General features: G+C 39.0%; 1 protein-coding gene across 1 annotated transcript in view; it reads left to right on the top strand.

Annotated features, from left to right (window-relative positions):
- Positions 1 to 14,480, top strand: part of prkcea (protein kinase C, epsilon a) — a 34,180-nt gene that overhangs the window by 11,870 nt on the left and 7,830 nt on the right. Inside the window, exons 2-7 of the mRNA XM_023406566.2 lie at positions 4,336 to 4,399; positions 10,819 to 10,984; positions 11,100 to 11,134; positions 12,668 to 12,756; positions 13,117 to 13,246; positions 13,923 to 14,065. Of these exons, the coding sequence (XP_023262334.1) occupies positions 4,336 to 4,399; positions 10,819 to 10,984; positions 11,100 to 11,134; positions 12,668 to 12,756; positions 13,117 to 13,246; positions 13,923 to 14,065 (627 nt within the window). The remainder of the gene's footprint in view (positions 1 to 4,335; positions 4,400 to 10,818; positions 10,985 to 11,099; positions 11,135 to 12,667; positions 12,757 to 13,116; positions 13,247 to 13,922; positions 14,066 to 14,480) is intronic.

Raw genomic sequence — 14,480 nt, 5'->3', positions numbered from 1 at the left:
TTTGTCACATTGATGTTTAATCTTGTAAGTTCAATGCTGCCAAATAGCAATCACACTCATCGACTCATAATGTCGCCCTCAATGGTACAATACATCAACAGATTTTTAAACCTTTTAGAGCTGAAATGATCAGATGATTAATCAATTAGTTGATCGACAGAAAAATAATTGGCAACATTTAAGTAATTTTTCAAGCAAAAACTGTCGAAAAATGTTCAACATTTGCAGATTTCAAAAGAGACTATTTGCTGTTTTTCTTCGTCATATACCATTGTAGGCGACGCTGGGAGTAAGGCAGGGGCCATTGGCCACCCGCTTTACACCCCTGGCCCACATTTGTTTCATGTCACAGATCTACTATATCCCAGTTTCATTCATTCCCTTCTGCTCTAAGACATGAGGTAAAACTACAAACCATGGGATCACACCAGCTCTGACCCCTGTGATTTCTAGTCCATTTGTAAATGTTTACTTCCTTATAGTGGACTTCCAACTTCTAGGTTATGTAACACACCTTGTAATGAATGATGATCTCAACAGAAATCTGTGGGTGAGGGTCAGTTCCCCCAGATTACAAAATACATGTTTTCTCTCTTACCTCTAGTGTTATTGTTTTCTAACATGGACCCATTTTCTACCGAGGTCACTAATACTATCTAATAATATCTCTTGTATTTCATTTTAAGCAATTCTGTTACAAGCTACACTATATTACAAGCTCCTATTTAAAAAAAATATACAAATAAAAGCAGCATTAGAAATATCTGTTGCTAGGATACATGGCTACACTTTACTGGAACAGTAACCATAGAAACATGTATAGCTAACGTCAGTATCAGATATTTGAATCATCTGTTTGTTTAGGTTAAATGAAGATTTCCAATGTTATACATTCGCTATTGATTCTTACGTCATTTCTGAATGGACTCACACTCAGGTACTTTAACATTTGTTCAATTAACTTCCGTGATGTTTTACTGTACTACCACTAAGTATCAATACTACACTGGCCACAGGCAGCCTTTTGAGAAGAATTTAATCTAATGTACCATTTTGGTGCGACTGAACAAATTTCCACACGTCATTTCATTGTATTTAACAGCTTCATTAGTGATCGTATAATCAAAGCTGTGATCATTCCGGGTTACATCTTACCTATCTAACGTATCAAAAATATTCTACTATTAAATGATGGTGTAAATGCAGCAGAAAAGATTTTTCATCCTGCCAAGAATAAAAGTCAAGAGAAACATAAAAAGCCTGTGTTTATTTCAGATTTTATTTGGCGTGATATCGAACACACAGTCTTAAATCATATTCAAAAACCCAGATCTGTGTAGTAGTAATTCTCATTGATTTGGATATGAAAAATGAGCTTGAAGGCACTTCACAGCTCCACTGGCCAGTAACTGGTGATGTGAGAACAGTGCAGTTTTTTTTTTTTTGGCCGGCATGCCACCTCAGGACCCGAGCGCTAAATCAATGATGGTGCCGTCCATTTGCTCCACTCTGTTCCAAATCACTCTGAGTCCATCTTTCAGCTGAAATCCTCGCTGAGATACGCCATTATGCAAGAGGTTGCATTTGGGGATTAGCACAACATTTTCAAGGGTACACATCAAGAATCCAATGGCGTTTATGGGTCACCAATCCCATGCGGTTGTTATGTGTTATGCGTACAACAAAAGGATGATACCGCGTGCATGCTCATACATTTCACATTCTTTTAGTGTATTTGGCTTGAGATAGACTCCTTCTCATTAAGGCTGCAACTCACGATTATTTTCATTAACTTTTGCTTTTCCAAAGAATCGTTTCTCATGATCAGTTCATGAAATGTGAAAACACCTTGAAAAAACTTCCCAGCTTCTTGTTCTGTTAAATCGAACGTCCAAAACCTCCCTTTACAATGAAGAACAGAGTATTTGGCATTTCTCACTAGTTTCAGTGGCTGGAAAAACATGTATTACATACATATATTAAATTGTTCAGTTATCAGAAGAGTTACAGATTATTTTTCTTCCTTTGATTTTACCGAACTACAAATGAAATGAATGTTTCTCCTTCCGGGTATTGGATACCAACTGCGAGGTTTAATTCATTGCAGCACAAAACAAAGGAAAATAAGAATCGATATAAAATATCAAATATCAATTGATAGGATCAGCACACTGTTTCTTCTTCACACAATAATTTTTTATTCAATGTTGCCGTGCCGTGTTTCAATCAGTAGCCTATAACAAAAGAATATATATGCAGCTAAACTATGGTATGCACTTGTACTGTTTCACCTTTGTTTCTGTGCGATCTTTGTGTCTCATGTTCAGCAATGCATGGAAGCGTATGTCTGTGCTGCCGCTGCCTGTGTGTGAGTCTGGCTGTTGCATAAGAGGATCTGCTGCTGTCCCAGAGCTTAACTAAGGATTTAAACCTCTCTCTCTCTCACTCTCTCCAGCACTCTCTCTCCCTCTCTTTCTCTTCCTGTGTCGGCCGTCTCTAGCGCTCTCTGTCGCACTCTCTCTAATCTCCGTAATTGCATGTATATTGTTGGGGGGGGGGGGGTGATGTCATTATTTGTTGAATAAGTCTGTGTGTATATGCATTGTATGTTTGCTTATCCGATGGTGTTTGAGCAGGAACATTTATTTTAGTTCTGTGAATATGAAATTCCCAGAATGAAGGAGCCTCCATTTTGACTACACCTTCAGCACTCATTAAGACTTGTAATTCAATCATGAATATCTTTCAACAGGAAGCATTAATGACACCATAATGATTAATCAAGATAAACATGGCTATTTAATCAGCTATAGTTTTGATAAATCCATTCATTTCAGTTGTATATAATTTATCCCATGTATGAAGAGGATTAATGGATTTATAACAAAGGTACTGTTTATCTAGTAGTGACATCATTCCTTATTGCATCAGCTTCATCCTCCAACAACTAGTCTGTGTTTTGGCAAATCTTAACATCCCTGTTAGAATAACAAAAGATATTAATTCTCACCATTTTACTGTGTGTTGACACAGAGAGAAGAGGTTTGGCTCAGACTCCACAAGCATTACTGTGCCCGACATGTAATGCTGCAAATTCACAACAAAGAACATTGTGTCTAGGAAGACAATTTGACTCTCTGTTGAGGATGGATATGAGTTCTTACCAGCGTTAATTGATATACTTTGTGTTTCTAAATGTAATTTGCAGCCATAAAACCTTTTTATTGTTGCTTTGGTTAATAATAATGTAATATTAACTATGATAATATGCAGACAGGTGATGTTATACCTCATTAATCGCTGTATGAAAATTAGCTTGTCCCGCACCCACCAGGTGGTCAGTATTATCTACCCAGCAACAGGATGTCTCAGTTCTACAGTAACGGTTAAGTGATTGCAGCATGCGTACATACATTATTGTTCGCTTGTAACCATGAAATAAACTGTGGCTTGATCGCTTGTATTGGATTAAATTGACATCTAGATGTTGTAAAAGATATCTCCCCTTTACTTTAGGTGATACTAGTTGAGCTGTGAGTTGCCTTTGACATATTTTTTTATTTTACATTTTTGCATCTCTATTTTCATTTCAACAGGCACCACCAACAGGTACCATGTTGGTGATTATACTGGAGTCTATGACCCCATTCGCACCTGCTACTTACATGCAATTTGTAGCTGTATATGATACCTGGATAAGGAGAAGGATGTTATTTCTGATGTGAAAAGACGTAAAATCGTAAATTGCTATGCCAAAGACGTGTCCAAACAAGTTGAACCGTCTTCGAAGTTCACCTCTTTCTGTTTTCTTAAGCAAGAGAAGCGGTAAAAGCTAGAGATGACCCCTTCCTCTTCGAAGGACAAATAAGCTGAGCCAATGCAGCAGCATCCCATCATCCGCTTGTCATGTTCATTGAGAAGTCTGCCAGCTCTGCCCACCGGATTTGCTCATCGAGATCAAATCACAAGGGGCAGAATCAAGATAACTGGGAAAGCTTATAAACACCAGATGTAAATGCAAACCTCTTTCATATGAAATCCTCCAGATAATGCACCTAGATACGGTTTAAAACCAGGAGCCAACGGGAGCTGCAGTGATGATGTTGAGGACAGAAATGAAAATAGTGATAAAGATGTTGATGTTAATGCTGATAATGATACGAGTGGTGGTGCTGGTGGTGGGGGGGAGTGTAATGCTGGTGAAGATAATGACCTCTCCCATGTGCACTGGTGTGTTTGTTTGCGCTGGAGGAAAGCCCCCCTGCTGCGCTCACTGTTCAGCTGTGTTATTTCTCACTCACTTACTCTCTGTTTCTTTTTCTTTCGTCTGCACAGATTGACTTGGAACCGGAGGGGAGGGTGTACGTGGTCATTGATCTGTCTGGATCCTCCACCGAGGGTAAGACCACCACCACAACACACTATTCTACTGATGAAACAATACAATAAGAGAATAAGAAAGAAATTAAACACACATCTAGACACATACATACACACAGGCCTCTAGTTTCATGACGGTGTGGCACGGTGCTATGTGCTGGCGAATCTGGATAGGGAGGGGCTGATTAAAAGTAATGCGCTTTAATCATAAACCTTATGATAGTTTAGATAGATCTTGAAAATATCATTTAGAGCCATCAATCTCCAGGCAAGCAAATTATATTTACTTGCAGCTTCTGGCAGATATTTGAGGAAAAACACCCCATTGATTAAAGAAAAAAAAGGAAATGTGTCTCCTGTTGTGTCAAATGCTATTTTGTTACTTAAGCTGCCCATTTAAGGCAATTAATTGACTAGCTGAACAAGCTATAACACAAAATTCACATATTATCACATTATAAAGTTGATATGGTGAAACACTTACCTCTTTAAAACATCCATCTTATACAAAGCAACATCAGCATTCATTTCAAAGATTCACTTTCATTCTTCTTTTTGCTCAGTTTTTAGTCTCCACCAACTCCTGATGGAAATATCCAGCTCTTTAGCTGCTAAATGCTCCACATTGTTCAACAGCAAATTGACGATGTTGGCTATTTGCCGGCTGTTTGCTGTTTGGTGCGTACAGTGGGCTATATGGAACTTTTTTTGCAGGTTTTAAAACCAAAACAAAGAGCAGAAAGGTGATACAATGCTCTGTAGAGCTGATGTGAACTGTAGATCGCTGATAATTCCTCGTGGGTTCAAATAAGAGCGTCACCTTTCACATTACACGTAGTCATTTGACCCATTGTCAGTGTATAAATATTGATTAGTTCAACTTTAACCATGGCGTCCATTAAAAAACTGATGTGAAATTTTGAGGTTAATCATACCTATGTTATTTCTCCGCCATGGAAGTAGCAGGAGATGATTTATATTATTCAGCAGGTCTGCATGACAAATGGGAGAATTATCCAGGTGGCAAAAGCTCTCAACAAGTGCTGAATAGTAAAAGAAATTAAATTAAAATCAGATATGTATTTTATTGTTTTTATTATTATATCAATAATTCTGAATTCCCATAATCATGGAGTTATCTCTGAGTGTTTTGTGATTTCAAATAAGTTTAAAGTGGATATACTGTAACTCATATTTTTATGATAACATTGTATCAGATTAAAACAGTATGAAAGGGGGCATCTACAGAGAATTATCACACAGATGTCTATCCAACTGTTTGGGTTCAGTCTCAGTGCTCTCGAAGTGTGTTTTCAGCCACAGTAGGCAGCTAACAGTAAAAATGGTAAACAAGCTAACAGCAGACAGACACAGTTAGCGACAAGCTGTTAAAAATAGTGGAGCATTCAGTGGCTAAAGAACCAGATATTTCCCTCAGGAGCTGGTAGAGATATATATATATAAATATATCAACTTAAAAAAGGAGGTGATATGTTAATGTCATGTTCACAACCTTTTTTTCCGTTGCCCCCAAGTGGCCATGAAATCAGTGATTGCAGGCTGAACGAAACACAGTTTGCATCACTGAAACTAGAGGCCACAGAGTGCGATGGAGAGATTACTGTGAAAAGAGGGCAAACGCGGAGACAGAGGTCTTCCTGTTTTCCCAGAAAGTTACTTAATAGACTTCGCAGAACTTTCTTCATCTCTCTCTTGTTCTCATTTTCTGTCTTCTCTATTTGTTTGTATTGATTAAACATGGGAAACACTCACAGTGTCTTCCTCAATTAACCTCTCCGCACACATACACTCACTCACATGCTGCCCGATAAGAGTGATTTTCACCTGCACCTGTGTGTGTTCACACCTGGTTATAAATAGAAACAGCTCTCTGCCTTCCAGCGAAAGTATATCCTGTTCATATATATATATATATATATATATATATATATATATATATATGTATATATATTTATGTGTGTGTGTTTGTGTGTGGTGGGATAGACTGGGTAGGGGAGGGTGCAGCAGAGAACCCCAGGAGTATAACAGAGTATAGTTTCTGTGTAGAGACAGATAAAGAGAGCAGTAGAGAGTGAAGAGAGAGGGAGTAGATTCTTAAAATAGTAGGTGAGATTGAGCCACGGATTACACACACATACAGACTCACACACAGACTCACACACACACACACACACACACACACACACACACACACACACACACAGACTCAGGCGTCCGTGTCTTGCCCTCCTCATCGATGATTGGACTCTCTGTGGTGACCTCACGACCCTCTCTCCGCCCACTCCTGAACTTCCTCTCTGAGTTCAGCTGGCTTGAGTGCTCGTCATGTTAATGTATGCTGATAAAAACAAATGGTGTGTGTGTGTGTGTGTATGTGTGTGTGTGTGTGTGTGTGCTGATAGGAGGGATGGAGAGATGGAGGGTGAGAACTAGAGGAAGAGGTGGTATTTTTAGCAGATTTTTTTTTTTTTCCCCTGGTGCAATCTGTTCTCTGCAGCTTCAGAGCTTGGAAGGACGTGTTCCTCTCCTTCATTTTCTTCTCTTCTCTCCTCTTCTTTCCTCTCCATCCTTCTGCATCTGTTGGGCTCAGGAAGTGAATAACAATAATCTGACCTAATCTGACCATCTGCAGCCTCTCCCTCTCCGTACTCCCTCTTTCTTCATCCTCTTCTGTTCCTTGTGTATATTCTCCTCACATTTCATCAACTGAAGCAACATTCCTCAAATGATGACACTAAAAATGACCAGAATATTTTTTTTGAAAGAAAAGCTTCTTATTTTTGGGGTTTACAACTATTGTTTGTTTTCATAATTGATTAATCTGCTTAATCAGATGTTCCTGATTATTTGATTCACTGTTTGGTATGTAAAATGTGAAAAAGTTGCTTGTTTTGTTCAACCAACAATTAAAAACCCAAAGGAAGTTTATTTATTATCATGTTTGACAAAGAAAAGCATCAGATTCTCACTGTTGAGAGGCTGGAAACAGAAAATGTTTGGCATTTTTCTTGAAACAATTAATCAATTATCAAAATAATTGCTAACTATTTTTTTTTCGACTGACTTATTGATTAATCTGATCGTTGCAGCTCCCTTCCATCAAATATCTTTATTTATCCAAGTGATAAACATATAGAAATGAATGACATAGATTCCTGTACAGAATTTTGATTCAAACAAATGATAATAATAATAATAATAATAATAATAATAATAATAATGTACATAAAAATAGAAACATTTTGTAACATTTTGCAGTGTGTTTACAAAACAGAATATAGTGCAATTAAAAATAGATTAAAGATTTTAAAAAAAAGTAAAAAGCCGGTTTATAAAAATAAGTCTGTAAAAGAGTTTTACAAAAGTTGATTTAAGAAAATTGTAAAATAATCCATCATTAGTAATAGGACCACCAGTGGTCAGTTGTTCCATAGTACTGAGTTTTAAATGTTTCTTTTAAAGCCTAAATAAATATGACGAGTTCATCTCACCCTCCTCCAACCACCTCCTCTTCTTTAACCACCTCTGCTATAGATTTATAAATATCATCTAATTTACTTTTGCATTTCCATCAGTCTAAATGTGTCATCTTCAGTTTCCAGGTATTATCTTATGAATTGTTCTTTTTAGATTTGTCCCCATAAGGTGATATGAATCTATTTATGGTTTAAAACATTCATGTAAGAGAAGCAAATGATTCATCTTCAGGTGAAGGAAGATGAGCAGCTTGAGGAAGGTTTCTTTATGAGTGAACAACAGTAAAAGCAGACATATTGTCACTTGCAGCCTAAACAAGCTAACGTTAGCCTTTGTGAACGTCGCGTGGTGAAGCGTCGCTACAGCAGATCTCAGCTGTTGCAATTCACAAACAATAATGGTAACATTTCAAGACGTGAACATTTTGAAGACATGTTGTTAATATAAAGTTAACACCTGAAACTCACTCACCCTGGACTCTGTGTTCAGATCCAGATCCCTGACGACTTAGATAAGTTTGAAGTGTTTCCTCCTTTCATTCAAAATGCTCTGTGGCACAGTTTGCATACTGGCGTTTGGTCGGCTATAACTTGTCCCTGATGATCCATGTCAAATACAAAATATCTCCATACGCCGGTCTTGGTGTGTTTTTTTTTTTCCCCACAAGTCGCAGCAGAGCTGCTGCTGCCATTATTGTTTACTGTGCATGCCTTCCTCTTCTCTTCTCTTCAAGTTTGATGTCAGACTAGGCAGCTTGATACTGTCCTCGCCAAAATTTTGGCATCAACATGGTACCAAAGTATCAGTTCTCAATCAATCAATCAATCAATCAATCAATGAAACTTTATTTGTATAGCACTTTTCGTACAGGTTAGTGCAGTTCAAAGTGCTTCACAGATGAACAATAAGCTAAAAAGAAAAGGACAAATCAAGTAAGAAAGCTGACAATGAGTTGCGATAAAAAAGAATAAAGTACAATAAAATACAATCTAGAACATAATTACAATAAAATAAGTGAATAAAATAAGGAGGCTAATGACTAAAAAGCATATTTAATTAAAAGCCAGGCTGAAGAGGTATGTTTTAAGTTTACATTTAAACATTTCAACACTTCCGGCTGCTCTCAGGTCCTCGGGGAGACTGTCCATCGGCTCGGACCATAAAAAGTATCAGTTCTCATGACATCCCTACATGTAACTGCAGTTTCAAAAGCTGTAAAGAAAAGCTTAAGGTTATCTAGGCTTATTACATGTATTTAACAGGGACCGTGTACACAAACATTAATCTCATGCAAAGAGAAGAGATGCACTTATCAGATTTAGCCAGTAGCTCATTTCCATCTGCAGTCCTTTAAGACATTTCACATATTTTAACTGTCACTTCAACTTCAGCCACAACTTCAGTTCCTCTAGGTGCTTCGACTTCATTCAGTTTAGCACAAACATACCTGTGACCTTGTTCACCGTTTGAAGAACCACTTCAATTGTCACTTCACCTTGTTCAGTATGACTTTTCTTCAGAAAAAGTAGCATGAACTACTTTTGTTTATCTCTAACCTGAATAGATTTTTTTTGCGCACAGATTTACTTGTAGTCTTATTCATTATTTGAGAAGCAGACGGGTTCCTGCCACGCTTGTATTGTTATTCATTTCTGAATCTTATTTGTTTATATGACCATCTGTAGTTGAACGTTTCGTCTGTTCTGTCCTCGCTGTCGGTCGGTTCTCTACATGTCTGTGTCAGATTGAATCCCCTGTCTGTCCGTATGTGTGTGTTTATTGGACGGCCATCTCCCAGTTGGTCATTCAGTGGGTCCAGAGTCTGTCTCCACGACGATCGCTCCAAACTGTTGTTATGCCTCATCACCCTCCCTTGTCAGCAAGCCTGTGTGTGTGTGTGTGTGTGTGTGTGTGTATGTGTGTGTATGTGTGTGTATGTGTGTGTGTGTGTGTGTGCAATGTGTGTGTGTGTGTGTGTGCAATGTGTGTGTAATGTGTGTTTCTGTCCTGGACAGATGGATGATGTATTATGTAAAACAAAGTGATCCCAGTAATGGCCTGTTTAGCTGCACACACACACACACACACACACACACACACACACACACACACACACACACACACACACACACACATACAGACAGACACACACACACCCTCCCTCCCTCCCACCACTCCCCTCTCTCACCAGCAACACCATCACACACACACGCAGATACACCAAATACTCTTCCACTCACATACCCTCCTACTCACGCACACACACACACACACACACACACACACACAGAGTCCCTAGACAGCCTGTCTGTAATCGAACTCTGGAGAGGCTCAGCAGTAACCACATCTATAACGCACCCAGGAGAGAGATGGAAGGAGAGTAAAAGAAAGGCAAACTAGGACAGGAGCGCAGAGAGAGAGACAGAGAGAGAGAGAGAGAGAGAGGGGGAGAGAGAGAGAGAGAGGGAGAGAGAGAGAGCGCGCGTGTGTGGGAGTGAGAGTGGAGGTGGTTCTCTTGTCTTAAGGTTACCCTCGGAAAGCATTTATCTTTCTGGGGAGATGCAGAGAGGAAGGGAACGGCTGGTTGGATGGTGCTCGCTGAGGAGGAGTATTTTAATATGCTGTCCTTCGTTTTGGTGCCCACACATGAAAGTATAAATAGCACACACACGTACGTATGCATAGGCCTCTGGTAGGTGTGGGGTGTTTGTGAGAAAGAGGGAAGGGGGGGGGGAGAAGATGAGAGGCCGTTGAATGATTAAACATCTCGAGCAACATGATGCAAATGGTCCTTATTTGTACAAAACGTCTCAGGAAATACAATCGATGGGCACGAGAAAACATCCGTCGCACTCAGATGTGTGTGAATCCTCTTTTGAAACTTACTTAGTTTAGTTCAGTTCATTTTTACTGATGAACTCCTGTCTGTTCACTCGACAGCCTCAGGAGCCAATGACAATGAGGAGCGAGTGTTTCGAGAGAGGATCGGCCCCCGCCGGCGACAGGGCGCCGTCCGAAGACGCGTCCATCAAGTCAACGGACACAAATTCATGGCCACCTACCTGAGACAACCAACCTACTGCTCACATTGCAGAGATTTTATCTGGTAGGAAACACACACACACTCACACACACACATTTGTCTGGCCTTACTTACTTGCTGTTATGTTTCCTTAACTAACCTGGCTGAAACACTGTCTCCTCTGTGTGTGATCTGATAGGGGCGTGCTGGGGAAGCAGGGATACCAGTGTCAGGGTGAGTACTTTTCTCTGGCCGATTCCAATTTCTCAAGTAACATTGCACATCATTTATTATTTAAACATGAGAACACACGAGGGATTACATGTTGCTGAAAGACAGCTGTGATTTGGATGCAAGCCACCACAGAGCCACTGATGAACTGCATTACACCGAATCCACATAATATATTAGTAGGATTAAAAATGCTCATGAGCATAGTTTCAGTTGTATGTTGTCCTATTGCTTTTTCTTCAGTTTTCTTCACCCTAAACATTATGCTGGAAAGGAAAGTGTTACTTAACTGACCTGTTGAGGTACTTTATTGCTATTAGAATTACAATCAAATTGGATGATTCTGCAGAACATGGTGTACAGTACTGTGCAAACGTTCTGTGCAGATGCAGGAAGTTGTGCTGCTTAGATAGCGTGGGAAAAGGTGAGGGTGTGGTGGGTGGTTGTCTAATGGATTCAGCTTAAACTCTGGAGATTAGGGTCCACATCCTGTCTCAAACCAACAGATAATGTTGGTTGTTTTAAATATTTAACCATGACAGAGATATTTCCCAGACATTAACCAGCCGAGTAATTTTAGTTATCTAAATGCTTGTCTACACAGGAGGTTTTTCAGCTGCATGTCTGAGGGAACAGGGTCCCATTTCACCAAATTTCTTACATGCAAACTGCATTTTGCGACATGAGATCATTTCTTCCAGTGTTCATTGTCACACATTTCACTAATACACATGGAAACAATACTTGCATCCCAAGCATAAGCAGATTTATCTGCTACAAAACATATTTTTTTTATTTCTATTTTTTTTTTCTTTGTCTGTATCTACTGTGATTGTGTATTAGACTCTGAATGTTGCCAAAACACGCAGCAGTACCGTGCTTGAATGCATCCTGTGTAGATGCAGGCGGAGGCCCAAAGTGGCTGCTGCTGTTCTGCTAATGTTCTGCTCTCAGTACACACTGTGTTACCTTAACCACACTTTAATCACATTGTAGGATATCATAGAAATAATGAATTAAAAACATTAGCATTGGAAGTAATCCAGGGTTTTGCAGAATCATCCAATATTAATGTTTAGTCTGGCGAGTAGGTTGTGCTTCCTCTGTAATGGCTGTAATATATATAATAATATAAAAATATTAATAATTCAGCTAGTTTTGGATTTCATGGAAGACAGATCTACGTCATTATTTCCCCCCAGTTTAATTCATGCATTTCATAGGACATAATTTACATTTTGCAGACATGAATGATTCTGAAACTGAAACATTTTTATATCGACATTTAAAGTGGATCAGTCCCATTTGGTCCCAACACTCGACCCCTTTAATAAGGTCAGTATTGGCACGGATACTGAATCAGTGCACTGGACCAAGGCATCACTAGGTCCAACAGTATTGCGTCAGAATCATGCGAACATAAGATTACTCCTTTTATTCTTCTCTTCTAGGAAATAAAAAGAAAAGTTGTCTTGTAAACATTATTTGACTGAATTTATCATGTTTGTGAATCAGTTTTGATGCTTTGTTTTCCAGTGTGTACGTGTGTCGTCCACAAGCGCTGTCATGAGCTCATCATCACCAAGTGTGCCGGGATGAAAAAGCAGGAGGACACACCGGAGGAGGTAGACACACACACACACACACACACACACACACACACACACACATTTAATGCAACCATCTAAATGCACATAGACTTTGTATGTAAAAACGTCTTTAATCCTCTTTAACATTATTTGTTGATAAACACTTAATTGAATATTAAACTCACGTATAGACATGAACACACACATATAGACAAGACTGAACATGAACAAACTCACCATTCAGGCCTTTAGTAAATAAATCTGGGTTACTTAAGGTTACATGTGTACACTTTGTACTAGCACTTGAGCCACATGCATTATTCCTCCGATAATGCAACAGTGACCTCTTTATAACACCGTCTGTATGTTTGTGTGTGTGTGTGTCTCCCTCTGTAGGTGGGTTCACAGCGGTTCAGTGTTAACATGCCCCATAAGTTCAGTATCCACAACTACAAGGTCCCCACCTTCTGCGACCACTGTGGCTCCCTGCTCTGGGGCCTCATGAGGCAGGGCCTGCAGTGCAAAGGTGAGTTCACGTACAGTTTGGAATTTACAATGTGAGAACACGGGGAAGACGTGATAACATTTCTAATATGTGCATAAAGTCTGTAAAGAAAAAAATTAAAATGTCCATGAATGGTATTTTTTTTTTAGAGCACTTTCAGTTCATTATAGCTGTTTAATAATAACTGGCAACACACGCATTTATATATTTGCCAAGGAGGATACGTGTCTGGTTCTACTTTTTCTTTAATAAGCAGAACATGAGAAAAACATGTCAACAGATATAGAAGAAAGTCAGTGAAATTTTAGCATTTTGAGAACTTCTTGGGATTTCACCATTATATGACATTTTATAGACTAAGCAATTATACCAGAAAATAATTGACAGATTGATTGATAATGAAAAGAAAATCAGTTGTAGCATCCCAAGATGATGTCTACTGCATTGATCCTGTACTTTGATACCTTTCAGTGGCATCATGGTGCTTTTAAGGTTTCGCTCAATAAAAACCTTTTCTTTCCTTTTCCTAAAACATGTAACTCCAAAGTAAAATACCGTGAGCAAGCCGTTTGGTTTTATTCTCTACAGTGTATTGATGGCCTTCCAGCACAGTTTGCTGCCTTTAAAAATGTCCCATGTGTGAGTCAGAATGCCTTCATAGGTTTCAGCTGAACCTTTTCATGTGTGTTTGCTGCAGTGTGTAAGATGAATGTGCACAGGCGGTGTGAGACCAATGTAGCTCCTAACTGTGGTGTGGACGCCCGAGGAATCGCTAAGGTCCTGTCGGACCTGGGAGTCACGCCTGACAAGATCTCCAACACTGCACAGCGCAGGAGGAAGGTAACCAATCATTCTCACTGTGGCGTTGCATGTTTGGCCCCTAACTAATAAAGATATTTGCATTAATAAGGTTAAATTTCAATATTTTGAAACATGGAAGTTAAGGGCTGTACCTGTCAAATTTGATTCTGCATTTGAAGGGGGATTTGGTCCTTTTTTTAAAAATTGGTTTTAAGTTCTTTTCATTACATATACAGATGGTTTTGAATATTTTTACTGATACTTTTTCATCCTTTGTGCCTGGAATAAGGAGAAACTCCTGTCTAGACACTGGAAACTGAGCCTGCTGGGCTGTACATTCTTTCTTTCTGCAGTTTCTCTGTAAATGAAGTTAATTCTTCACAAAAGATGTAAAAAAAAAAATTGGAGATAACACAATGTGATGTGTCCATAAGGTTGGAATAATAAGACAGAA

The sequence above is a fragment of the Seriola lalandi genome, unplaced genomic scaffold (genome assembly GCF_002814215.2).
Source record: "Seriola lalandi dorsalis isolate HSWRI2012SDOR001 ecotype SW California unplaced genomic scaffold, Sedor1 jcf7180002054311, whole genome shotgun sequence".
In the NCBI taxonomy this organism is placed as follows: domain Eukaryota; kingdom Metazoa; phylum Chordata; class Actinopteri; order Carangiformes; family Carangidae; genus Seriola; species Seriola lalandi.
Note: the sequence above shows the minus strand (reverse complement) of the source record. Positions and strands in the feature narration are given on the sequence as shown.